General features: G+C 43.1%; 1 protein-coding gene across 1 annotated transcript in view; it reads left to right on the forward strand.

The window, feature by feature from the left end:
• Nucleotides 1-27,042, forward strand: part of NVL (nuclear VCP like) — a 54,430-nt gene extending 27,388 nt beyond the window's left edge. Inside the window, exons 13-23 of the mRNA XM_056852544.1 lie at nucleotides 113-383; nucleotides 2,270-2,488; nucleotides 5,061-5,165; nucleotides 6,085-6,147; nucleotides 6,961-7,080; nucleotides 10,947-11,046; nucleotides 11,921-12,027; nucleotides 15,212-15,288; nucleotides 18,489-18,577; nucleotides 24,954-25,024; nucleotides 26,998-27,042. Coding sequence (XP_056708522.1) covers nucleotides 113-383; nucleotides 2,270-2,488; nucleotides 5,061-5,165; nucleotides 6,085-6,147; nucleotides 6,961-7,080; nucleotides 10,947-11,046; nucleotides 11,921-12,027; nucleotides 15,212-15,288; nucleotides 18,489-18,577; nucleotides 24,954-25,024; nucleotides 26,998-27,042 — 1,267 coding nt within the window. The remainder of the gene's footprint in view (nucleotides 1-112; nucleotides 384-2,269; nucleotides 2,489-5,060; nucleotides 5,166-6,084; nucleotides 6,148-6,960; nucleotides 7,081-10,946; nucleotides 11,047-11,920; nucleotides 12,028-15,211; nucleotides 15,289-18,488; nucleotides 18,578-24,953; nucleotides 25,025-26,997) is intronic.
• Nucleotides 27,043-27,793: the final 751 nt, after the last annotated feature.

The following is a 27,793-nucleotide window of genomic DNA, read 5'->3' on the forward strand; positions in this document are numbered from 1 at the left end:
TCCTGAACTACAAAGTGTTTAGAGCTTTAAAGGTTAAAATCATCATCTCCTATTGGCACACAAACAGAGGATGAGCCCTTAAAATTACAGCTACTTCTACTGTTTTCAACAGAATTCTGAAGACGTTGTGTCGGAATCTTAGACTTCCAGAATCGTTCGACTTCCATCACTTGGCTCGTATGACTCCAGGCTACGTGGGTGCTGATCTCATGGCGCTTTGCCGTGAAGCAGCGATGGCCACTGTGAACAGGGTCCTTGTGAAACTGGACAAGGAGAAATCTGAAGCCCTGAGTAGTGAAGAAAAAGCACCTGGACAAGCCACGGAGAAGAAACCAGATGGACTTCTAAAGGAAGATGCTGAAGTGGCAGAGCTTCCCACTAAGGTATGCAGTTCTGATTATTGTCCACTGTAAGTCTCTGTATTTTACAATGTGGGTATTTACAAAATATTCCTTTTTTAGGAAATGTTTATGCTCAAATGAGATTCAAATAATGTTGCCTTATACTGAATCAGGTCATTGGCCCATCTATCTCAGTGCTGCCTATTTGGAGTGGTAATGGTTCACTGGGGTCACTGGCCAAGCGAGGTCTTTCCCAACACCAGCTACTGGGTCTAGCCTGGCACCTTCTCTTGCACTATCAGTTCTAATTTTATACAAAGCTGTTCCAGAAAGTACTGGGAAAATTCATTGGTAAGAGTTTTCTTTTAACTTCTGTTGAGTAATTTTTCATTATTGATGTTGTATTTCTTGATGCATGCTACCTTCCTCATTGGTTTAAGTATGCATGTTGTGTCTGTTTCTTTGTTTGTTTTGGTGTGTGTTTTATCCCACGGTTCCTCCAAGGAGTTCATGGTATTGTGCATTACTTTTGGTTCCTCTGTTTAACGCTCACAACAATCCCAAGAGGCAGTTTAAGTCACCTAGTAATGTTCATGGCAAACAGGATTTGATGCAGGGTATCCCTGTTCCTAGTCCAGCAAGCTACCACTACTGGCTCTCTGTGCAGCACATGTTGTTGTTGTATGAAGATGCACAAACCATCCCCTGAGAACTTTGCTTTGCCCAAGCCTCACTGGAATAAAACCACTTGTGTAAATCCCTCTGAAATTAAAGGGGCTATGCAAGAACACAAGAAGAACAAGAATCTAATAAATAATTACTACTGATGCCTAGCTCCCATTCATTTCAGTAGAATTTGTGCAGGAGTATTTCTCACGGACTGTGCCCCACATCTTCAGGCTTATTTTAGATGTGTTGGGCCCACAGAGCAAGAAATGTTTATAATGTTTAAGCTGCAGAACCATAGCAACACACTGCCTGAACGCCAACTCATGGTCTTTAGCCAGCTGTATTTGTGGATTTTCCAGTTTCCAAAATGGGAGGGCTGAGCTGAGCAGGCAACTGATTATTCATCTAGATACAATCTCACAACAGCAAGGTTGATATTTGATCCTAGGCAGTTTCTTTCCACCTGTCATAGCCAGTTGCACAAGGAACTGCAGTTGAAAAGGAAGCGGGACTCTCTAACTCTTTATTTGCGTATAGTTATTCTTGTTTATGGGAGAGAATTAGCACCAGTAATTTCTGGGGCATTACTGCTCCAGGCCTTCTAACTCCACTCAGGCTGTTTTGAAAACATCAATGTTGGGAGTGGCATGCTTGACCAATGGAGGCGGAGGATGGAGGAATTCTGTAATTTTTTTTAGTTATTTGTTTCTATTTCAATTTCAACATCAGTAGTGGATGTGAGTTAAAGAATTTTCTGCAGTCAAGGGTTCAATTGCTCCTCTGGAGACTTTTTGCAAAGATCCCAGATCTTTTTTTCAGTCACCATAAGTAATACCCTGCTGAGAATTCCAGGTAGCACTGTACTGCTAAAGGTTTAGTACTAATATGCATAATATTAATTCACCTATACTCTTATTGGTGATCAGTTAAATGAGGTGAATGGCTGAACCACCCTTGCTGTCAGACAGAATCAAGTGCATGGGGTTGAATGGCTTCTTTAAATATCGAATCTTTTTCCCTTTCAAAAGGCACACTGGGTATCGCAGGACACAAAGCCAAAAACTGAATAGGAGGGCAGTTCAAGAGAAGCACAGCAGTATTTAACATTGCACAACTGTCATCCAAAACGAGTTCCAAGTTGCTGTGGCACGTATCTGGAACTGTCTTCCAGTACTGTTGATCTATATGTAAATCTTTTTTTTTTTAATCTGACCATTTCCTCTGTTGACTTCCTCCCATCTCTTGTCTGTGATCTTTAGGATGAATTGCAAAGGCTGCTTTGGTTGCTAAAGTATCCAGACTCCCTGGGGGAGGCTCAGCTGCAAAAGCTCTGCATTGAGATGAATGATTTCATTGTTGCGCTGTCTTCTGTGCAACCCTCTGCCAAGAGAGAGGGCTTTGTCACAGTCCCTGATGTGACGTGGGCAGATATCGGAGCCCTGGAGGACATTCGGGAGGAGCTCACCATGGCAATACTGGTAGGGGTGGACATTTTTTACAAAACACTGCTAAGGCACACAAGGCTCAAATATCTTTTGGCAACTTAGCAGCAAGGGAAATGTATACACAAGGCATTATGTGCTCTTTGCATGACATTTTATGAAAAGAAACAAGCTGCACTGCTTGGTAATTTGGTCCATGTGCAACACATTGAAATGTTTCAGTAATTTCCCCTTGGAAGTGGAGGTTTATCAACTGAAACATAGCAGTATAATAAATTAGTCAAAGGCCTTTCTTTTGGTCAAGCCTACATGTAACTTGATAAATACCAGGTATACGGAAAAAACACATAAAAAGAGACAGCACGTATATTTCCAGGTAACTTTCTGTTCAATAATTAGAAAGCTCTCACATAAAACCAGTACCATGGGGAACAGTTACAAGTGAAAGAAAACCAAAGGAACCTCTGGGAAGTATAATACTTCAGGGCAGACTTAGATGAAAACACACTGTGAGCCAGCAGTATGTGGAATAAATGCTCTAAGATTCTTTTGTCCTGAGCTCTGATTTAATACACAGATTGAATCTCTGTAGATCTAATTCTGAAAATAACATTGACAACCCATGCTTTGCAAATTGGGATCCAGCCTCATGGTTGCATGCTGTGCCCCCCGCCCCTTTCTCTCCTATCCAAAGTGAATTCCCCGTTTCCTTCCCCTGTCAGGGTTAGCCCTGGTTTAGAATCGCACATGCAGCAATGCTAAGCATGATTCCCTTCTACACCAGAATTTGAAGCCGTGGTTGGAAGTGGGTATGCAAACCATGGTTATGAGGGAATCTGGCTACAGTTATTTAAACCAGAACATGGGAGGAAAGGGGTTGGAGCATGCATTCCCAAGGTTGTCTCCTGATTTACAAACCAGGGAGCCAGCATGACATCTATACCATAGTTACAAATTATTTGTTACAAATGTGAGTACTTTTAATTTGACTTTTGCAAACATGGGAAGGGCCATGGTACTCTGGTGCTGGGGACTGAGATACCGCTATGTGCATTAAAGATTATGATATGTGGGATTTATTTGGCAATTTTATTATGCAAGAACTACTGCATACTAAGGTGTATAAGGTTGTTTCAGCATAATGACAATAACCAGAGCAAGACTAGGTGCTGTGGAACACAGGCAGGATGGTGCTCCTGCAGTTGTCTTGTTTGTGGCTTCCTAGAGGCACCTGGTTGGCCTCTGTGTGAACAGACTGCTGGACTTGATGGGCCTTGGTCTGATCCAGCAGGGCCTTTCTTATGTTTTTATGTTCTTAAGACTAAACTATTCGTATGGCCACAGGAGTATACAGGATTCTTTACAAATCAGTCTGTTAACGTTAGCTTCCATGACACTGTGTTCTCAACAAATGTGCCTGTGTTATTACTATTGTCCTGTTTCTCACACTGTGATGATTTGTTGCTTAGTTTTTGGAAGGGTTTTTGTTTTTATAAACACACAAACCAGAAGCCTGTGCTACTCTATTTAGAGTCTTTTCATATTTACTTAGACTTGAGCCTCAGTACCTGAGGGCCACAGATTTATCTTTGCAACTGATGACCAGTTTTGGGCCCTGTATCTTTCAACACTTTCTGCAGCTGTCGTTCACAGCAACAAGGCACATTCTGGTGGAGTGCATGTTCTCACAAGCCAGTTTTTCTGTCTGTTTCAGTGAATCAGCAAGGCAGAGAATCTGGCAGAATCATTCAACAGGCACACATGAACCTCATATAGCTTGTCCTGTCTGCCAGAGGCCACTAGCTTGTCATCTTGCCTGCCATACTGTTTCATTTTCTTTTTTTAGTATGTGGAAGTATAAATATTTGTATAGGCAGTATAGAACCCTAGGAATAACCCTTCTAGAGACCTACATACATTGGTAGAGTCTGAAGACCCCTTTAGCTTGAGAAGTGACTTCCAAAGGCAAATGTTTCAGCGGAAAGGAAAGTAACTTCAGTGGAAAGTTACTTCACACAGCTCTTTCAGAAAAACCACAGCCTCCAAGGCTCTGAAGCTCCCCCTCCTTCTTGGCTAGTTAAACAAACGGCATATTAAAGCTACTCTCGCCACCGTGAAATTGGGAGACCCCTCAGGCCTGCAGGGGTCCTAGCTCCCTCCTTTCCTGCCATCTCTGTGGTGGTCGCATTCTTCTGGCCTCATGGGCATTCATTTCCCGCCCTACATGCAGCTATACATGCTGGCTGCTCTTTTCAAGTTGATCTAGTATGTTGAGTCCCAGTGGGAGAATGGCAGGGTTGGGCTTCTCCAGAGGTTTTTTGCTTCCATGGGATCTTTCCCTTGAGGGTCGTTTGGCCACCTTTGTAAGTCTCGGATCCTTACTGCTTCCTTGAATCTTTTCTTTCAGTATTTGTCATATGCCTCTGAAGGCACTGAGTGCTAACAGCCAAATTATGTTTGATTTCCATTTAACAGCTGAATCAGGATCTGTTCTTTTTTTTAAAAAAAAAAAAGTTGAGGATAGCCTACTGTGATCTTTTCAGACTCCTTCTCCTTTACCATATTTTTACATACAAATTTTTTTAGCTGGCAACTGATTATTTTACAGGCACCTGTGCGGAATCCTGAGCAGTTCAAAGCCCTGGGCCTGACAACGCCAGCTGGTGTGCTACTTGCCGGGCCTCCTGGTTGTGGCAAAACACTTCTTGCGAAGGTAATTCTCTACACAGGATCTCAGGATGTTCGAGAGGGAGGGGGAAGGTGAGAAAGAAAACTAAACCAGCGATAGCTGAGTTGTGGCTTGGTTGTGCTAGGTGTGTATCATAGATCAGTGATTTTGAACATGTGTCTCATCTCTCCAGCATCTGCTGTGCTATGGACATAAAACAATTGGGTAGCACAGTATTGCTAATCTGCAAATTGTTTTCGGTTGAACTAATTTTGCATTGTGTTCTCTTGTTCTGTGTGACTAATCAAGTTAATAAAAATTTGCTGGATGCAAGGTGGCGAGTTGTACAGTACTTGTCTTTGTGCTAGATATTAGGAGGGCAAGTGGAGAAGGGAAAGTGTTTTTTTTTAATTCACAATTGTTGTGCATGAGTTACAGTTTTTATCCAGCTCTGTCTGCATGGCCACAAAATGGAAGCATGTGCTGATCCTGAAATAATTTGTTTTATGGCATGGAGCTTGAAATGTAAGAAACGATGTATTTTAAAAGGCCAAGCTGCCTTGTAATATGCCAGGCCCATCTAGCTGAGTGGTAACTCCTCTGACTGGCAGTAGCTTTCCAGGGTCTTCAAGCAGAGACAGATTCTTCCCACCTGAGATCTTTCTAATTGATGATGCCAGAGATCAGAGTCTTCTAAGGACCTGCTGCTACATGTAGAGCATGTACTCTGCTACTAAGCCACCATCCCCTATTATTTATAAACAAGTTTCTGCTTATAAGAAACAGCCCAACTGAAAAAAATTAGTATCTCGTCTGTTTGTTTATGTTCAGGAATGCGTGTTACTCTTACAAAATTAATGTTACCCTGAAAATCTATTACAGGGTATCATAAACCTCCATCCTGGAGTGTGGAGGTGGTAGAGGATTAGAATATGAATGAAATGGGTGCTTATCTTTCTCTTAGGCTGTGGCAAATGAGTCTGGGCTGAATTTCATTTCTGTGAAAGGTCCCGAACTGCTGAATATGGTGAGTTCTGCTTGAAGCATTGGTTTGCCACTGACTGGGTTTAGGAGGGAAATAAAAGTTTTAGGGGTTAATTCAAAGTGCATCATGCACAATCAAATTTCCATTTTGTGTAGACACATTCTGACAAACATCTTTAGACCTGGCTTGTGTGAAAGGGAAATGGCAAATTGGAATTTGCTAATTCAGTACGACCCAATTCTGTATAAAACAAAGAAGCTAGAACATTCTGAAAGATGTATGTACTCTTGACTGAATTATATCCAGGGCGCTTATTTTTTTTTTTTTTTTTGCACTAGTACACACCAGTATGGCATACCAGCACCTCTTTCTGGCTAGCTAGCCTCTTTGCAAAGAGGCCAGCAGGGAAGGCGATAGGTGGGACTGCAGAGAAGGCAGCAGGGCAGACAATAAACTCTGTTGCACCCAATTATGATGTCATCATTGGCTGCCCTGTTGCCTTCTCTGCAGGCCACCATTGTATCAACACGTTTTTTCTTTTCTTTCTTTTACCCAAAAAAAAAAAAAAACACCTTTATTTCCATTTGTTTACTTAACTAATGTTGGTAACCAGAGCAGTCATGCGGAGATTTGCTGGAAGGAGCTGCTTTCCCCCCATTAATTATTACTTTGGGAACACTTCAGCCAAGGTTATTCCCCTTTAAGTCCCTTCACTTTCAACAGGAGGGATACTAAGTGTTTTAACTTTCTGCCATTTAATTCAGTAAAACGCAACAGTAGATCCTGACCTAAAGATCTGTTGAAACAGCAATATTTCATGAACTTTTGCTGTTGACTTTTTCCTTCTTGTTTCAGTATGTGGGGGAAAGTGAGCGTGCTGTACGTCAGGTTTTCCAGCGTGCAAGGAATTCTGCTCCATGTGTTATATTCTTTGATGAAGTTGATGCCTTGTGTCCTCGGAGATCAGACCGTGAGGTGAGCCTAAAGTTTCCATGAGAAACTTTGCAGTGATGCACACTATTCCACATCGCCTTCTCTGTGTCAATAGGATATATGTCCAGCATTTCTCAGACTGGGATCTGATGATTCCTCAGGGGTCTGTGGAAGTACTCCAGTGGTTTTGGGAATCCTTTGAAAGGACCGAAGATGAGTTCTCATGCTATGTGACTAACATGAAGAACCCTCTGTCTTCTAGGAATGGGGCAGGAGCTTTGCATCTTAGGGGAAATTGATGGAATTGACTTCCCCCACTTTCGAAGGGCAGGAACTCTGCTACCTTTTGAGACCCGACCTTGTAGGCCAGGTGTCTCAAATCTTGTTGAGTCTTCAGGCACCTTTTGCAATTTTGAGAGGGGGTGGTGAGTACCACCTCCAGAATGGCTGCCACAGGAGGCAGACCTAAACGCAGTACCTCCCTCCTTGCTTTGTGAAAGAATTGCATGGCAGCTGTGATGAACAGGAAGTTTGGTCATTGGTCTGTAAAGGTCTGTGTTTTGGATGGAAGCATAGTCCTGCTACCAGGAGGACAAGCAAGCCTGGAGAGTGAGGGGATGGGCTTCTGCTCCTGAACACTTATCTCCTCTCATGCAACTGCCCAGCTTCTTCTCTGCTTTGCAGAAGAAGTTCATGGGAACAGTTGGTCAGGGCACAAGCTCCATGCCATCATTCTCCCTCCCCCACTTCTGCCTCATTTTATTCCATAATGAACACACGAAGAAGACTTACACCACTGGGCTATCAAGGTCAGAATTGTATCTACTCTGGATGGAAAAATTCTTGGTGACATTCTGTTAGCGAGAGTTGTGTCATTTGAATTTCTCTCTGGCTTCCCATAATATCGAGCCTTTTATTTTTAGGGGGAGCTGCTTTTTAAAGAAATTGTTCCTTTAAAAAATAACAAGCTTGTTTCACAAAGAAGAGAAGGAGAATAAAAAGAAATAAAGGAAAGCAGGGAGAAAGAGATGGGGGGAGGGTAAAAACAAGGAAAGCCTGAAGGGGCGAATGGAACCCAGAAGCTCAGGTACTTACCAGTCTTCTTGATTCTCTAGTAGTGGCTGCTGTTGCAGTCGTTGAAATCCCTTCCATTTGAATGAAGGCATCCAATAACCACACTCTGCCTTACAATGGTCCTGCCCACTTTCTGACAAGCTCAGCAGGCACCAGGGGAAGTACTGGCAGAACCTGTGGCACCCACAGGTGCCAGGTTGGGGAACCCTTTTGAAGGCCACGTACAGACAGTATAAGCATGCTATTCAAAATTGCTTTTTAGAAGTGGTTCTTGCTGTATTGTTTTGAGGGTATAAGATGCCAGAAGCATGTTTAGTTTTCAAAAGGGTCTGTCGAACACATTGCAGGTGCCAATGTGGGAAAAGGGGAAGAGTTTGAGGGTCTGAAATCCAAATGGGGGTCTTGGGTTGCTAATGTGTCAGAACAAGTGTTTCTTACTGCACGCAAACATCTCTGGGAAGAGTTTAGAGATAGGAGTGAGGAATGATAGTGGTGGTGTAAGTTTGTGGATTCAAATCCTTCCAGAATGAATTTGCACTCACTGAGAGAGGGCAGTGTCTGACTGAATTGCCTAAGCAGAGAGTCTTAATTCAGGGATCTAGAACTAGCTGTTCGTTGTGAAGATGAGCCTTGGACTAGTGTGGAAAACTCCAACTTTAGTTGGGATCCTGTGTGTGCAAGCCATGACTCTAGAAGATAGAAGGTTGTAAACAGGTGACTGTTTGTTATACCGTATATACTCGGGTATAAGCCGACCCGAGTATAAGCCGACCCCCCCAAATTAGAGGCCAGAAAAGGGAATTTCTTATTGACCCGCGTATAAGCCGAGGGGCAATAAGAAATTTCCTTTACCCGCAATGCTGCGCTCTAAAATGGCGGCCGCCATTTTAGAGGCAGGGCCCCTGCCCCAGGTCGCCCTCCCGCCGCCTCCCAGGCCCTCCCGACCCACCCCAACCCCAGTGCCATCCAAGGGGGGGAGGGGGAAAAGCCCCTGAACCCACTACTTACCTGAAGAGGCGGCGAAGCGGCGGCGGCGCGTCCTTCCTGGGCCGGCAGGAGGCCCCTCCAGGCCGCTGCCGGCCAGAGGAAGGCGCCCAGGCGCATGGGCGGTAGCGGCGCGATGGGCAGGGCCCTCCCATGGCCCCTCCCGGCGGGGAAAATGGCGGCGGGGGCCGGGGAGGACCGGGGCAGCCTTCCTGCGGCTGCAGAGAGGCTGCACAGGGCCCCTCCCGGTGGGGGAAAATGGCGGCGGGGGCCGGGGGGGGCCAGGGCAGCTTCCCTGCGGCTTCAGAGAGGCTGCCCAGGGCTCCTCCCGGCGGGAGAAAATGGCGGTGGGGGCCTGGGGGGGTCAGGGCAGTCTCTCTGCGGCTGCAGAGAGGCTGCCCAAGACCCCTCCCGGCAGGAGAAAATGGCGGTGGCTCGGCGGCGGCGGCAAGTTCCCTCCTCCCCCCTCCCCCCTCCCCCCTTCTACCGTATTGACCCGTGTATAAGCCGAGGCCGGCTTTTTCAGCCCTTTTTTTGGGCTGAAAAACTCGGCTTATACACGAGTATATACGGTATTTTTCTTTGTAAATGTACTGTTTCCCTTCTTAAGAAATCCATACAGTTTGTTTTTATGATTGCAATGACAGGTTGAAACTAGTTAGCAAAAGAGTCAACAGTGATATAGGTGATCAAGAAGGTAGTTGAAGCAAGGATATAAAAAGTTGTGTGGCCTAGAGTACTGTTTTTACCTGTCTTTTTATTTTGCTGAACCTTTTTTATTAAAAGATTTAATTACAGAAAATATGTAACAAAAGTATATGATCTAACCTATACAAACACCTTCAAAAGTCAAAATTAGGTTAATTACACTGATTATTCATGTTACTATATTAATAGCCATTTTTTTCAAAATTACAGAATTCCAAATTCTTGTAACCCTTTAAATGTCTTGGGATTTTTGCAGTAAGGTTAGTTTTAATAACATACATTTCCTTAACTTTATTTAACCAGTAGAGATGTGCATTCTGGTGTATCCGAGCCAAAAACATACCCCAAAAATAAAAGTATTTTTAATGTGTTTTTTTCAGCCGAATACACATCAGGGAATGCTCCTATGCAGCCGGTCATTCTGATACCAAAAAACTGGAAAAATTCGGGATTATTCAGGAATGCCAAATAGCTGCAGTTAAAGGGATTCAAAGTTGCCCTTTTCATGTGTTTGGAAGTTTCCAGGGCAACAGGAGGGAGGGAAGATTAGGCATTTCTATTAGGCAAATAGGAGCAGAACTGTTTGGTCAAACAGAACAGTACAGTTCCCCCTATCAGAGCAGTTACTTTACAACGTTGTTTGGCTTCAGATGTGAAGTTCAACAACCTTGTTTCCCACCCCACCCCCCCTTAGCAGGTTTCCCATGAAGCAGGTGGAAGGGGGGTAAAAGGCAGTGGCAGATAGGATTACAGGTTAGAGGAGGAACAGTGCTCTTTGCCCAGTCACAGGAATTGTTTTATGGCTGGTGTTTGGCTCTTGTGGGAAATGCTGATGGCCACTTTGGGGTCAGGAAGCTATTTTCCTCCAGACCAGATTGGCCAAGGATCCTGGAGGATTTGGGGGGGGGAGGGCATCTTCTGGTCATGGAGTAGGGGTCACTGGGGGTGTGGGGGGGAAATAGATGTGAATTTCCTGCATTGTGTATGAGGCTGGACTCGATGATCCTGTTGGACCCTTCCAACTCTATGCTTCTATGAAAGTAGAAGGGAGCTTCACCAACAGATTCAGCAGATGTCACATCACTCTCTCTCCCGCTTCTTTCCCTGTCACCTCTTCATATTGAGCATGTTTGCTTTTACAGGCAGGCGCCAGTGTCCGCGTGGTGAACCAGTTGCTAACAGAGATGGATGGCCTGGAATCCCGTCGTCAGGTTTTCATTATGGCAGCCACCAACAGGCCAGGTGAGAATCCTTTATTAACAGGAGATAATTGTGGCTAATCTTAGTTATTATACATAAGCGAGTGCCTGTTTCACCATGAGACAGCAGGGGAAAAGCCTGCTGCAGTACAAGACTGTGTATTGAGTCAGTGGGGGAAAAGTCATGGTGAATGATAAAGGGGACTGGATGGAACCGCTGTGCTCCTGACTCTGTGAAACTACCACATAAGCACCAAAAGTTGACGTGTCATGTTTTAGCATGGAACTAGGATAAAAGTTCATTCCCCAGTACAATTGGGGCTCAGTCTTTATGCTTGTTAAGGCGGCTGAGCCGCAGCTGCAATAAAACTGTTTTCTCGACTAACGGTCTCGGGTCTCTCTCATCCACGAACCCTCGTTTTGCCGCAACAACCACATGCAGAATGTAAATTAAAGCTGCAGCATATATGTGATTTTTTCAGTACACACCCAACTGGGAAAATAACATCTATGGCGAAGAAATTCCACAGTCTGGATGTCTCAACAGAACATGCTTTTGTGCTCCTTCACTTAAGCTCCAGAGGCAAAGGGGCACGGAGCATGATGCCTGCTGGGTAACCTTGGGCCAGTCACAGTTCTCTCAGAACTCTCCCAGCCTCACTGACCTCACAAGGTGTCTGTTGTGGGGAGGGGAAGTGAAGGTGATTGCAAGCCACTTTGAGACTCCTTAAAGGTAGAGAAAAGCAGGGTATAAACATCAACCCTTCTTCCACCTCATAAGCTATGGCATCCCTCTTACTTACTGAGGTCAGGTGGTTTCTTCTGAAAATGCAGAGTTCTGCTCTCCAAAACATCCCCCAATATTTGACATGAAGGTTCTTTCAATGTCTGATATTCTTTTATTATGTCTCCATCAGATATTATAGACCCAGCTATTTTACGCCCAGGAAGGTTGGATAAAACACTCTATGTAGGTTTGCCACCACCTTTGGATCGCCTTGCCATTTTAAAGACAATCACTAAAGTAAGTATTTTGATATTTGGAGAAAAAGTATTCTCCACCCCCCACCCCCATATGATGACTTGATCTTTTCAGATTCAAGGGAAGTCAGAGCAATCTAACATTCCAGAATATGAAATAATTTTCAGTGTATCTTCCTTTGGAATTGCTGAGAGTTTTGTGTCTGTCAGTGCTGCATGATCAGGGAGGAGATGATGGCCAAATGTATGTTCCTCCTGTAAATTCACTGTCCCTATCAAGTATCCCCCGTACAGCTCCTGCTCCAATGTTATGTATGGTCTTGAACAAAAAGTACAAAATCATAGCTCTTGATCGGCATATTACCAATACATGTAAATATGCTCTAAATTTGACCACATGTCCCCTGTGTTTTTCAGCTTCCCCTCCACTGGCCTAGACCTTTTCCTTTCTGCTCTGCACCGTCACTCCAGAAGATCCTGAGTTTTTTATTCATGTTATTTGTCAAACTAAAATTGCTAAAAGGTACAATTCCATTCAAGTAGCTAACCATTCAAGTAGCCAAATTTTGCCTCCAGTCTAGTGGGATTCATAAACGGCTAATTGAAAACCTTTCCCCATAGAAGATCTTTCCTCCTCTTCTTCAAATCATCCCCCCCAGAATCATCAACTTTTATTATTTTATTTTATTATTTTAACCTAACTTTGATTTGTATTCAGAGCTGATATTGTATCAGAATAAAACAATTCTGTACCTTTAACCAAAGAAGCTTTGTTAACTAGCTTGAAGCATGCTTCTTGTTGAGTTAAGCTTTAATTTGACTGTATTTCTGACACCTGCTTGGATTGCCTGAAAAAAATTATAAAGTTTTTGCTGTAAAAACAGCTATATGTGAAGTACCGGTTCAGATGAGTAATGCAGCTAGTCCCTATTTCTCTGTACGTATTTCAGTCTTGGAATATATTTTCTTATAGTATTTAAATAGGGAAAAGAAACACATATTCTTCATTGTAAGAACTTGTGAAACTTGCTAGTCTGCTTGAACATCATAAGAACATAAGAAAGGCCCTGCTGGATCAGACCAAGGCCCATCAAGTCCAGCAGTCTGTTCACACAGTGGCCAACCAGGTGCCTCTAGGAAGCCACAAACAAGACTACTGCAGCAGCACCATCCCGCCTGTGTTCCACCGCACCCAAAATAATAGGCAGGCTCTTCTGATACTAGAGAGAATAGGTATGCAGCATGACTAGTATCCATTCTAACTAATAGCCATGAATACCCCTCTCCTCCATGAACATGTCCACTCCCCTCTTAATGCCCTCCAAGTGAGCCCTCCTCTTAAAGCTTGTGGTGCAGGGGTCACCCAGATCTACTTATTTTAGAATCTGGAGTTTTGAGTTGGTTTCCCCTGGCACTCTTAAATTGCAGTTGTTATAGTTTTGGACTTTACACCCTTCTGTTGAAGTAAATGGGCTTAAAATGGTGTAACTCTGCTTAGGATGGCATTGTAAGTGAGTTTTGTATTCAGAATCTGTAGATACAAACTGTATCATAAGATGTGGCCTTTACTTCTAGAATAAAGCTGTAGCCTTGATTATAGCAGATATTTGTGAATATGTCTGAAATGCTTTGTTGGGAGAAAATGAACTTTAAGCGTGGCAAGGCAGTGGGATGACATTACATGCACAGATTGTGTTGTGCAACGTGTATCTTTCTGAGCTGTGATGGAATGAACGTGCTTTGGCTTGATGCAGCTTGTCCAACTCAGACTTTGAATTAGACATTCATTTCTGCTGAGAAACAGCTCATTGCAGAAAGACAGGTTCCCCGAACTCTTCTCCTCCTCCTCTATCTGCTTTACAAGATCTAGGCAGATGTAATACTGGAATCGAGAAGTACAATTGTCTACGTTCTATTATTCATTACTGGCACATATGGTGAATTACAGCTGCATGTGTACCAGCACTCTTAGGATTATTCAGCCATCTTGAGTTGCGGCCTGAACTGGAGAGCTTTATATCTGGGAAGTTAGGTGCCCTAATGCCCAGTCATGCAACCTACAGATTGGGCAATTCGTTCAGTTTTCACCCTGTGATTGTTAATGACTTTGAATGATGCATTATTTTTGTTGTTGTTGTTAGTGCAAGTACTATCCATAGCAAGGAAGAGTGCTTCTGATTGTATGGGGGTTTATTATACCATATTGACCAATATGGAAATAACGCCCTGTCTGTTGCATTATGAAAACCTTTAAGGGCAGCCCTTTTCTTGCAGTTCTATTCTTCTCCATTTTGTGCTGTTACCATTTTCCTAGGAACAAAATGACTTTCATGTACCACTCTTTTCATTTATGCTGTCTAGAAGTAGAGTGTGTATTATTATAGATTTGATAGTTCCTTTGTGTTCTTTTTGGTTGTATTCTCCTTATGCTTCTTGTAAGAGTATGGGTTCTTTCTTTTTTTTTTACTTTTCTGTCTTTTTAAATTGAACTGGATGTATGATCATTGATGTATGGAATACTCTCTCTGTGTTTTGTTTACTGGTGTATGAAAAATGAGTATAATTTTTTAAGGGATCCATTAAAAGCCATTGCATGAAAACTAGCTTTTTGCAGTGACTGGTTTACAAAATAAGCTAGGAGCTGTAAACCATCAAAGTCTTCAGGCTAAGAACCTGCAAATGTCTCAAGCCAGCTATTACTTCAAAGCAGACGAGATACTAGGATAGATGTGGTAGAATCTTCCTTGTATTTGAAAATGGTAAATTTCAGATGCCCCAATACAGATCAGAGGAAACTGGGGTTAATTGTTCCAACCCCACATAATTTCACTTACTGAACTTGGACTCCCTTTACTTCTGTTAGCTTTGGAAGAAAAAGAAAGACAAGAGCTTATCTCTTTTCCCATCCACAACAAATAGGAGCATGGGGGAGGACACTTGTTAGTGGTAGAAATGTGTAGGGGTGCAAGTATTAGCCCCCCCCCTTCTCATCTCCAACCCTAATTGGATTTTACATGCAACTAAAATATCTCATTAAACATTGCTGGATCCATAAGCTCTGCCTTGTCTAATCTGACCGTCGACAATTTAAGAATTGTATGTACTAAAAAGTTTTGGGAGTAGATATATGAATATGCGGTTTTGGTTCTAGGACCCTGTAGGCAAGACCCAGATGGAGAACAGCATTTGGTGCTCCTTATATCTAAACAGCTTCTCATCTTCTGTAGGATGGAACGCGCCCCCCATTTGATGTTGATGTGGACCTTGAGGAAATAGCTCATGATCCCCGTTGTAACTGTTACACGTAAGTCAGTCTTTCCTTTTAACTTCTTACCTCCCATAGCAGTTATTCATTTTTATTTCATACTTTTGCATTTTCATTAGCAGGGACTAAGTATATCAGTTCAAGTGTTCTTTTGTTTATCTTTTTAACCATTAATGTATTTCCATGTCCAGATTGTTGCCTGCTCATGTCCACTGGATCCTGGCACTACTGAAATGTATTAAATTTTTCTTAGCAAAGACCACTTCCCCTTTTGATTTACCCTAAGTGTGCATGGTTGCAATGAAGCACAGCTTCTGAACCAATGAAATGTGTTCTTTCAGAAGAGTGCAAGGAAGCGTGATTGGTATAGGGTTCTGAGAATTTAGCCAAGTTCACATTCCTTGTGAGAGAGCAAAGAATGTATCTTTCCCAAAGTGGTGGAAGAACCCAGACATAACGAGAACAGAGAGGTCTGGTTTTTAAATTGTCATTCACTCATCCACTTCCAAACCTCTCCTGCAGAGTGCCCAAAGGTGTGAGTTACTGATACTAAATCAGCCCAACTCATTTTGAGAGAGAGAGAGAGAGAGAGAGAGAGAGAGAGAGAGAGTAACACTTTTTTTGTGTAATTAATGGGATTGCTTATGAAATACGAAAATAATTAAGGCAGAAATGTTGTCACCATTGCTTCCCTTACACACGTGTATATAACCATGGCTTGACCCAATTAAAGATGAAGTTTTACCAATGCTGGTTTTTTTCAAATGTAACATTTCTACCTCATCTTTCTGTCTCGAAGGATCCTCAAGGTGCCTTACAAGCCATATGTATAGCAAAGCCAGCAACAAAATTAAAGTTCATATAAGTTTTCTCCCTCCCTTTCGCATCCCTCCTTGGTCCTTTCCTCTAGTCCTTCCCTTCTGTTTCCCTCTTTTCCCATCCTTCCTCTTTCCCGTTGTTATTCCCCTTTCCCTGTGCCTTTCCGTCTCCATCCTCCCACCTTTCCCCCAGTTAGAGTAACATCGATAGTGGGTATTGATGCCCGGCCACCTTGAGATAACCTCCTCCCTAAGGTGGAGTAGTTTGAGTGCCATCAGTATAAGATTATTAGTTGTGATTTTAGATTGGTTTTAAACATGTATATTATATTTTGTATTTACATGATGTTAGCCACCTTGAGCCCGGAGGGCAGGGTGCAAATAAAATTTATTATTGTTATTATATTATAAAAAGATATAATAATCAATACAGTTAATTTAAAACTGGTAATGGCTGGAACAGCAGGACCAAAGTACAAACACAGCAAAGATCAGAACAAGTCAGTCAGTTAAGGGTCAAGGGTGTGTTGGGTTGTTAGCCTGTCGAAAAGCCCTTTGAGATGCCAGCGTTTTTACCAGACTCTTAAAGCTGAGTCTCCTAAGGAAAGGAGTTCAGAAGTTTGGGAATGACCAAGGACTCCCCCCCCCCAAAAAAAATCCTTTATTGTGGCCATCTGCCTCACCTCTGCTGGCTGGGGAGCCTTAAAAACTCTGTATGCACAAACATGTACCAGCAGGTCCATAGAGTCAGGTAAACATTCCACCCTTGGAAATGATGGTTTTGAAACCAGAGAAAACCTGTTTGGGCCAGAGGAATTCTATTGTTTTACAGGCACGTGACCAGTGAGCAAGTATAACATATAGGTTGAATTCAGTGGAAAAGTTCATGGAAAGAGTTGATGGGGTGGATCCTTCCCTACCTCCTCCTTCCCCAAGTTATCTGCTGTTTGCTCTGGAAATCCTTGGGGGAGGGGGAGGAACTTTTATGAACAAAATGCTTGATGGTATGGGGTGCTACAGTAATAAGATAAATTAAGGGGAGAAGGGACATAGGAACATGGGGACGTTTGTATGTATGTAAAGTGCTCTCAAGTCGCAGCTGACTTACAGGGTTTTCAAGACAAGAAACGAACAGAGGCTGTTTGCCACTGCCTGCCTCCATGTAGCAACCCTGGACTTCCTTGGGGATCTCCCATCTAAGTACTAACTAGGTCTGACCCTGCTTAGCTTCCATGATTTGATGAGATCAGGCTAGCCTGGGCCACCCAGGTTAGGGAACATGGGGACAGGAGGCCAGTAAAAGCAATGGGGAGTAGATTCAAAGGTGCCCCTTGTAGTCATGGAGAGCACTTCTGGATCCCACCCTTTGTGCACTGGTAACTTTTGTAGACTTACTTACCAGGCTTTATGATGTCTTTTTCCGGACCTCTTTTCCCTTTCAAGGCCCCTCAGTGGGAGCCATCATTATGCTGTGATCCACCCTGAGTCTTGCCTTGGAGGGTATAGGAATGGATAAAAATCTAATAAAATATAATTAAAATCTAATTAAAAATCAGTGTGCTGCCACATTATAAATTAGGACCAGAAATAAGCCTCTGGATTCAGACCTCCATTCTGTTCCTTCCCTTCTTCGCCTAGACTTTTGACATCCTGTATTGTACTGCCATTAAATGTGACAGATCCATATACAATAGAATTATCTTACAGAATCAAAGTATGGTGGGTTCTGATGCCAGAAGTACAAGGACGTAGAGTAGGAACGTTACAAAGGCAGTAAGGGCTACAGCATCAACAGAGGATGCCACCCAGAATGTTTAGGGTACCCAAGCTAGGGTTTCTGCTTTAAAGGAAGTTTTTTAATTGAATATAATTTTACTAGAAACCCACACCAGAGAAAGTGGTAAACTATCTAAATATATATATTTATAATGGGTTTTATTTACTATCTTTTAGTCACAACAACAAAAGGAGGTTAAGGTAAAGGTCCCCTGTGCAAGCACTGGGTCATTCCTGACCCGTGGGGTGACGTCACATCCCGACGTTTCCTAGGCAGACCTTGTTTACGGGGTGGTTTGCCAGTGCCTTCCCCAGTCATCTTCCCTGTACCCCCAGCAAGCTGTGTACTCCTTTTACCGACCTTGGAAGGATGGAAGGCTGAGTCAACCTTGAGCCGGCTACCTGATACCGACCCCCGCCGGGATTGAACTCAGGTCTTGAGCAGAGCTTGTACTGCAGTACTGCAGCTTTACCACTCTGCGCCACGGGGCTCCTTAAAGGAGGTTAGCTAGGAATAAATGGAAATGTCTCAAAAAAGTAAAGATAGTATATTATTTTATATAGGCCATCTGGAAACTCTTTGTCTTAATGAAGAGTGGTACCTTGAAGTGGCTTGTTGCCTTATTCACTTTTCTGTACTTATAGGGGAGCAGACCTTTCAGCTCTAGTGCGGGAAGCTTCTGTCTGTGCCCTGAGGCAAGAAATGGTGGTGCACAACACCCTGAGCAGGACAGGTAAGGACAGGGTTCTCTCAAACATTGCCTGAATTTTAATAGATGCTGGAGAATTTTAACTTGTTACATTTTAATTGTTTGGAATACGTTGTGAACTGCCCTGAGCCAGCTTTGCCGGGAAGGGGCGGAATTTGAAACCTGATAAATAAATTTAAGCCATCTGTGCTTGTGGCCATCATTGCGTCCTCTGACTGTGAATTCCACACTTGAATCACTTGTTGAGTAAAGAAGTACTTCCTGAATTTTTGCCCATCAATTTCATTGGGTACCCCTGAGTTCTAGTATTCAGGAGAGGGAGAAAAATTCTCTCTACCCACTCTCTCAGCCTCATCAGATCATTCTAAATGTGTGTCCAAACTTGGTGCCTTTTTGAGATACTGCAGGAAGTATGAGTGAAATTATAATTTAAACCGGGGGGGAAGCATTCATTTTTAAAGGGAAAGGCTGTTTTTAATATTTTCTTTTTCATTCCCTGTTAATGTAATAATACACCATGACCTAAATAGGGCTGTATAAACTGCAGATTAATAATCTGAAGTGTTCCTTGATTGAATTAGAAAATGATGTTTTACAGGTAAGGTAAAGGTCCCCTGTCAAGCACTGGGTCATTCCTGACCCATGGGGTGACGTCACATCCCGACGTTTCCAAGGCAGACTTTGTTTGCGGGGTGGTTTGCCAGTGCTTTCCCCAGTCATCTTCCCTTTACCCCCAGCAAGCTGATGTTTTAGATGTCTTTATATCATCAGTAATTTTTTTCCTGATGGGTTTCTGAACTACGTACTCCTTGAAAACAGGCGTGTTTAACTCACAGCCTCCTCATTGAACATTGACCTGTATGGAGTTAATTAAACATTTCGTAGATTAAATGTTGCAGCCCTAAGGACTTTATTTTCAGATTGATAATTTTTACAGGAATTCTTGTTTTGTCAGTGGAGTTCTTTGACTCTACAGGAACTTAACATTTGTGAGTTATTGCTGATCACACTAGTTGTTTTGGTACTTGAGTCACTTGTTTAAACAAGAAAACCTAGAACCTCTCCCTTTCACAGGCCACCCCCCCCAAACCTGCCTTGCTATGTGGTGTTAGACTGGGAGTGGCCAACCATCCCTCACACCTTTACTAACTATAGATATCTTTATACTTGGTTTTCCAAGCCCAAATGAATTAAATAAACAGTACCAATCTTTGGAGGTTCGGGTCCAAAGAACCACAAATGGAAAGAGTATCCGAGCGTAGCCGTGTTGGTCTGCAATAGAGTGCTCGTCGTGTTTGCTCATCTCAGATTTTCAGAATACCACCACCACAAGGTTTGCCTGCCTATACCTACTTTTTGACAATTCCTCACCTCTCTAGAGCCTTCTTTCTAGCTAGATTAAACGCTAACCCTTTTATGGTTATGCAAAGCAGAATTTTGAATTTACCATACTCAGAAAGGACTTGTCCATGCTCTTCTGGCTCCATTGACTCATTAGCTCATGTTCTCTTGAGGACTCTCTCTGTGTGTGTGTGTGTGTGTGTGTGTGTGTGTGTGTGTGTGTGTGTGTGTGTGTGTGTTAAGTGCCGTCAAGTCGCCTCCGACTCATGGTGATCCTATGAATCAATGTCCTCCAAAGTGTCCTATCCTTATCAGCCTTGCTAAGATCTTGCAAATTGAGGGCTGTGGCTTTCTTTATAGAGTCAATCCATCTCTTGTTGGGTCTTCCTCTTTTCCTGCTGCCTTCAACTTTTCCTAGCATGATTGTCTTTTCCAGTAACTCTTGTCTTCTCATAATATGTCCAAAGTACGACAGCCTCAGTTTAGTAATTTTAGCTTCTAGGGTCAGTTCAGGCTTGATTTGTTCTAAAACCCACTGATTTTTTTTTTTTTTTTGGCGGTCCAGGGTATCTGTAACACTCTCCTCCAACACCACAGTTCAGAGGAATCTACATTCTTCCTATCAGCTTTCTTCACTGTCCAGCTCTCACACCCATACATAGTAATAGGGAATATGATGGCATGAATTAACCTGATCTTGGTTGCCAGTGACACATCCTTACACTTCAAAATCTTTTCTAGCTCCTTCATGGCTGCCCTTCCCAGTCTCAATCTCCTTCTGATTTCTTGGCTGCAGTCTCCCTTTTGGTTGATGATGGAACCAAGGAATAGAAAGTCTTCAACAATTTCATTGTCTACCTTAAAATTGTGTAATTCTCCTGTAGTGATTACTTTTGTCTTCCTGATATTCAGCTGCAGTCCTGCTTTGGCACTTTCTCTTTTAACTTTCAGCAGTAGTCACTTCAAGTCTTCGCTATTTTCTGCCAGTAGGACTTTAGAGCACGAAATATCTTCTCTTTTAATACATAAATCCAATGCCTCTGTGTCTGATATGCCTTTTTTATTAAGTGATAGGGATCCCAAGGCTACATTTATCTCAGTCCTTATATCCCTCAAACATTAGATTCAAAACTGTGCTACTCAAGAGCAATGAGCTTCTAAGGGATAAAGGAAAGGTCTGCAGTAGAACAGTCCAGGAGCACCTTAGAGACCAACAAGATTTTCACGGTATAAGCTTTCGAGAGTCAAAGCTCCCTTCGTCAGACCCAAGTAGGAATGAAGATCTCTGGGTCTTTACTTCCCAGTCAGAATGGAAAGAGTTTACAGAATAGATTTGCACGAGACATCATTCAAGAGGTTGGGTGATTTCCCCTTCCCACTGCTGCACCACCACCATCCTTTGTAAAAAGGTAAAGGTCCCCTGTGCAAGCACCGGGTCATTCCTGACCCATGACGTCACATCCCGACGTTTCCAAGGCAGACTTTGTTTGCGGGGTGGTTTGCCAGTGCCTTCCCCAGTCATCTTCCCTTTACCCCCAGCAAGCTGGGTACTCATTTCACCAACCTCGGAAGGATGGAAGGCTGAGTCAACCTTGAGCCGTCTACCTGAAACCGACTTCCGTTGGGATCGAACTCAGGCCATGAGCAGACCTCTTGACTGCAGTACTGCAGCTTAACACTCTGCACCACAGGACTCCTACCATCCTTTGTATCCTACATATTTTCCAAGGATCCCCTGACCCCCAAGCTTTGCAGACAGGGGAGGGAGGTGCGCTGTGGATACCTTGGGAAGAGAAATCAGCAAAGAAGTATACTTCAGGAACTCAACATAGCACAAATCTGTGGAGGAAAAAGAAAGGAGGGGCACACAAGTTATGGCCAAGTAAAAAATGGATTAAAATGCTGCCTGAAATCTTCGTTTCCACCTTGCTTCAGAAAAAGATGAGACAGCAATGAAGAAAAACTGTGCTGAGGTTTTAGTGAGGAAGGGGCCTAAGACAGTGCTGTGAATCGAAAAGTCCTAAGTTTGACTCTCACCCTGCCATAAGTTCACTGGGTGGCCTTATGCAAGACAAAGTTTATCTTCCCCATCTCCATTATGGGGAGATGGCAATACTGACCTTCTGTAAAACATGGGCCATGTCTTAAAATAATTTTTAAAAAATTATTTTCATTTTAAATACATTGAAACCAGGTGCCGCATGGGTCATTTTACTCCTGCTAATGTCCATTCATCATTTTTCTTAGTCTTGGCCAAAGCACACACACCCCAGTTTCATTATAGCATCAGCTATACAAGGGAGGCACTGTATCTTCATTTCCTCTTTTATCTGAATTCTTCGGCACACAGTTCTTAGTAGCTGTTTGGAAGGCACCAGTGTCTCTGAGCCATCAAGATCTTGTAGGCTGCTATTTCCTGCCCTTTAATAGGCCAAAGATAAGCCTCTTCAGTGTAACACAGCTGGACGCTTTTAACAGGACCAGATTAGCAGTGATAATTTAATTACCCCTGTTGTTCCCTCAATGTGCCCACAGGCAAAATATTTCCTTGCCAGGGCTTATCCTCAAGTGCTTACCTTAACCGTCTGGGAGCCAGGTGGTAAGAAAGAAAGGCAGGAAGAAATATTTACACGGAAATGCTCTGCACCATTTCTCCAAAGTAGTTCTTACAGGATGCCAATATTTCAAGGAGCGATGAGGAAAAGGCAGGATAGAAATATTTTAATAAATATATAATAAATGGCATTTCCAGCATGCAATGAAGTGCTGGTACACGTGTAACAAATGACCAGTGTGAGTGAGTCTCATTCAGCATAATTCTGCTTTTGCAAGTTATGAGAAGGGGCAAGGGGAATGACATGTGCCTCTGAACCTCCCCAAAGACCATACTGCATGAAAACAACCATCCATGAGGATAGACTCCTGAACAGATAGCACTGATTTCTGATGGAAGAAAAAGGTACTCAGTTTCTTACTTCAGCATTGGTTAAGTGTGTGGGCAGAAACTACAGAAGCACCCCATACACACTCTTAGAAGTTGCAGGCAAATTCCAGCTCTCACGTTGTACAAGAGCTCAGTGATAGACACACCTTATATACAAAAAGTCCCACGTTCTGTTTCTAACACTTCCAATTAAAAGGATATCAGATAGTTGGGCTTTGAACTGTCTGGGCATGAGACCTTGACGATCTACTACTAGTTGGAGGGCAATACTGAGGTAATGGAAACAATGGTCCGGCGAAGGGTGTGAAAGAAACCAGTTCCATTGGTTACTTTCAGACAATGCAAAAGGGCAGCCCATGCGGGAAAGCCTGTTTCTGCACACAGTATGTGATCGACAGCTCAGAAGAAAACTCTTCTCTGTGCCTTCAGTGATTTATTTATTTACTCAATTTATACCCTGCCCTTTCCTAATCAAGTTGGGCAAGTGATGTGGGCAGTTCCCCCCACCCCCGGTTGGCTCCTCTCTGTAAGTAGTGACCACATCTACGACAGAATTACACTGTAGTTGGAGCCTTTGTGAAATGAGCCTGAGATGTGTATCACAGTAATATGATTACCTCCTTTGTTTGTAGACTTTGTAGAAAATCCAAGAGATAATGTTTTATGGAAACTGAATTACTCTCACTCACAGATGTTTTGTTTACCCTGGTAGTATCACTGTAAAGAACTTTAGTTTGCAGAAGTGGGGACTTGTTTATCTGAGTGAGAGAGATTTCCCCCTCCTTTTAATATGATGCAATGACCCGTGACTATATAACTTATTTCTGAATACTGTTTTAGGGGTACATAGTAGCTTGAAGTAATATTGCCCAACTACTTAGAGGTATGAGTTTTGGCAAGGAGGTGGAGTACTTTAGAATATATTCTAGGCATTGATAAATGAAACACAAATAATAAATTATGCATTAGGTCGTTCAGGCTCCAAGTTCTTTAAAAAAAATAGTTTGGCACCTCTAATGCATATGGAGTTTTAAACACACACTCTCTTGGCCGTGTTTGCTTTCCTCTATCTTTCCACATGTTTATCTCTTAGGTTGTGGAAGGAGTAGCACAGTGAAGATGACACCTTAAATAGGAATTCAGAGTTAGTTTAGATCTGATGGCTTATCTGTTCTTTGTTCTTAGAGCCTTGTGTGTAAAGGCTCCATTTCTCCAATATCAGCTGACAAAAGCTGAACACTACAAGAAGTTTCATACTTCACAACCTTAGACCTTTTGCCCTCTGCCATGAAAGAAAAAAGAGAGGCGATAACAGCAGTGCAGACTTGAAAAACTGAGTCCATCTTAGTGAAATGCACTGGGCATCCTGGTTCATACATTTGGGGAGGGGTAGGCTCCAAAATGTCTGCATGAACCAGGCCTCTGCATGAAAGGCACTTACATGGAAGGCTTGACTTATTAAGGAGGTTATCTGTGCGGGGTGGGGGAGCTTACGCTGATCCACCATGCTATTTCATTGCCAGATTATCAGTTTGACCATCCACTAGCCCTAGCCAGTGGGAATTAGCTGATTCTGAGGAGGTTAGCTGCATCTCCCCTAATCATATAGTTGGTCCTGAGGTTCTTCATGTAGTGAGTGTTAACTGAGCTCTCAGAGCAAACTACAGACAGTTCAGGATTTGGGCTCATTTTAAACCAGTTAAGCGGATGGGATCCGGAAAGCTAAATTGTCCAGCGTAAAAAAGCAGCAGAAGGTATTCTACTGACCATAACCTTGCTAATTTTGATGCATCCAAATCTTCATCAACTCCTACCTTATCACAAGTTCTCAGTGAGACTTGCATAATTGGCGTATTGTTCCCATCTTATATTAACAATGTCGGTTTTTCAGCTTGGCAACATGCGGTTGGGCCCAGTATATGGTTCTGAATCAATCACCACAGACGTGGGTAGAAATTCATAGTAGGAAAGCAAACCTATGACAGATTGTATTGCGTTAAATCTCTCTCTTGAATACTTTTATTAATGGGTTCAGGCAGCACATTCAGATCCTTAGCATGATATTGAAGGATCTTCTTAAGATTCTCTACTTCTATTATGCTATATTATCCACAGGAGAAATCAGGATTAACAAGAAACACTTTGAAGAAGCTTTTAAGAAAGTGAAATCTTCTATTTCAAGAAAGGTAAGGAATTCTCTGATATTTTTATCTGGTTGACTTACGCTGAGGAGGAGACAACAGTTTTTAAAAAATAGGGAAACTGCTATTTTGTTTATCAGATTTATATTTTGTCTTTCCTTTAGTATGCTCAAAGTGACATAAGTGCCTACAGCCAAACTAGGTTGTCATTTCTATGCCTCTGTATGGAGTATGTACCTGGCATATTTAGAACAGCCCCAAATATGATGGCTGTTTTCACTCAGGTTTTCCACCCAGACCATGAGTTTTCGAGAGAGAGTTCAAGATGGACCGATATCCTGCTGGGAAGGCCAGCAAAGGATCAGGGATCTCTGTGTTTGGGGGTTATGGGAGGTATGGCAGTGGGAGAGAAAGTATAAGGGAAGAAGACTGAGATATGGTCATGCTCAGTCTTCTTCCAATTTCCGTCCCATCCCGAGAGACAATGGTGAAGGGGTCAAGGCAACTATCCCTTCTCCGACACTGATGTAGTTGAATGCCAGGTCCATAAAATTAAGACATCTTCACCGCAGAATTATATTGCAGCACAGGATGTGGACCTGGCATATGTGACCAAGACCTTGGTGAGGGAGGGTGAAACTATCACCCTGAAAGAACTTAATTCCACCCCCCAGGGTTCTCAGTCCTCCAACAGTCCCGGAATAAGGGTTGGGGAGGGGCTGTTCTCTTTCAAGAAGTTTTCTCCTTCAGGGCTATCCCCATCCCGAAGATTGCCAGCACTGACTATGTTGGCCTGATGAGGGACTCCAAGGAGAGTTTGGCTATCATGTTGGTGTACCGACTGCCTAACACACCACCAGATACCCTGCTGAGCCTAGTAGAGGGGGTCTCGCAGTGGGCCTTGAGGTACCCCAGGCTTATAGTATTGGGGGACTTTAACATCCATGTTGAGGCTACCTTCAGCTTTGGCTTTGGACCTAGTGTTATCCATGGCAGTACTAGCTCTCTCCCAGATTATATTGGGTCCCACACATCAAGCGGGCCACACTCTGGATTTGATCTTCTCCGTGGGTGTAGATGTGGGTCCAGTTTCTATGGATATAGTGCCATGGACAGACCACTTTGCCCTGAAGGCCGTCCGGGCCTCCCAGTCCCTCCCTGTTTTGGCGGAGATGTTTGCCAGGCCTATGGTTGAGGGCAGCAATGTAATATCTAGATGCTGGCCTCCCGTCCCCCCTTCTCCTCCCTCCTTTCCCCCCATTTCTGTTCCTCATTGGTTATTATGCCTCTTTCCTCTTATTTGTTCTGAGTTAAGTCTAATCTGAGGTCCATCTCTCCTCCCTGCGGTATGAGATCTATATTGGTGCTGTAGAAACATCTCTCCCTGCTGGAAATTATTTTGGCACCATGAATTAGGCAATCTGTGCAAATGTTCAGCATTGTTTGATAAATTGTATAATATTGTATTAATTTTTATTATATTGCAATATGTATTTTATTACTGGTTTCATTATACTATATTTAAATTATGATGTGAGCCACCCTGAGCCTGGCTTTAGCTGGAGGAGGGCGGGATATAAAGTTAATTATTATTAGAGCTCCCTTTTGTCAGGTATATGAAGTATTTGAAAACTTTGACTTACCATTTTAAAGGTATATAATGTTTCACCATTCCCATCCGAACAAGTCTGATCTGACAGATCACAAGCTAGACCTCAAGTATATCATCAGCCTTTGTGTTTCAGAGGAATCTGTTGCTGCTATTTGGAGTACAAAGGCTCTTAGTGCAACTTCCTATTTAATAATCAAATAGGCCTAGAGACTCAGGGCCTTGAGAAACTAAGAAAAGCTACTTTGCTTCTTCTACCTTGATTTTTCTTTTTGTAATACCTATAATCCAGTATTTGCCAGTAGGCATAGAGGGTTGTCTTCCATCGATTTTCCCTGTGGTACAATGTCACCTTCTAAAAATTGTTGTTGACTCCCTCCCCCTCCCCCTTTCCTTTCATTCCCATTAGGACCAAGTGATGTATGAAGAGCTGTGCCACTCACTGAGGAGGTGACAGCTGGATGACTGCAAAGGCTGCCCTTTTGCTTACCACAAAGAGCTCCCCTAGCAGAGTTTCCTAGAAGCTTGTTTGTGAAGAACTTGGGCCCAGTTCCACTCGACCCCCCACTTTACACTTGCCCCCAAACAATCTGATCATGGACAGTGTCACCATTTGACTTTTGATGTAGTGAGACAGTTAAGAAATCTTACCAGTGTCCTCCTGCTTCTGAAATAAGCAGAAAGAAGACATATCAAATGTATATCTTCATGGACTTTTGTGGCTCTAGCCTAAGCTCTGCAACACAACGAGGGTAGCAGGCCATCAAGCAGTGGAAGCCACGTTGTACGGAAAGCAGTAGCCTTGCCGTTCCTTTCCAGAAAAGTGGGCAGGAAGACCTGGCTGATGAGTACAACTGGATCCAAGTAACAGAACCCCCGCAGGAGGTGCATTGCAACTGAAAAGAGAGGCTGACATTATGGAGTTGCTTTGGCCAAAATTAAGAACCTGAATCCTCTTGATTACAGTGGGAGAATTAAGCATGTATTTAGGTCTTCTCTGTTTGTAATCTAGGGCACATAGAAGTGCTTATCTTTGGTTGGCTTATGCCTCGTTGGCACCATACCCAATGATGTGTGGATGCAGCCTGTCATTGTGCTGTATCACAACTGGATTTTCCAGGAGTTCAGTGGTTGTTATCATTGTACTATAGCACAGTATCCATTAATGTGTGCATTGCAGCCTTTCTGTGTGGATGGACTCCGCC

The sequence above is a fragment of the Euleptes europaea genome, chromosome 7 (assembly GCF_029931775.1).
Source record: "Euleptes europaea isolate rEulEur1 chromosome 7, rEulEur1.hap1, whole genome shotgun sequence".
NCBI classification, from domain to species: Eukaryota; Metazoa; Chordata; class Lepidosauria; order Squamata; family Sphaerodactylidae; genus Euleptes; species Euleptes europaea.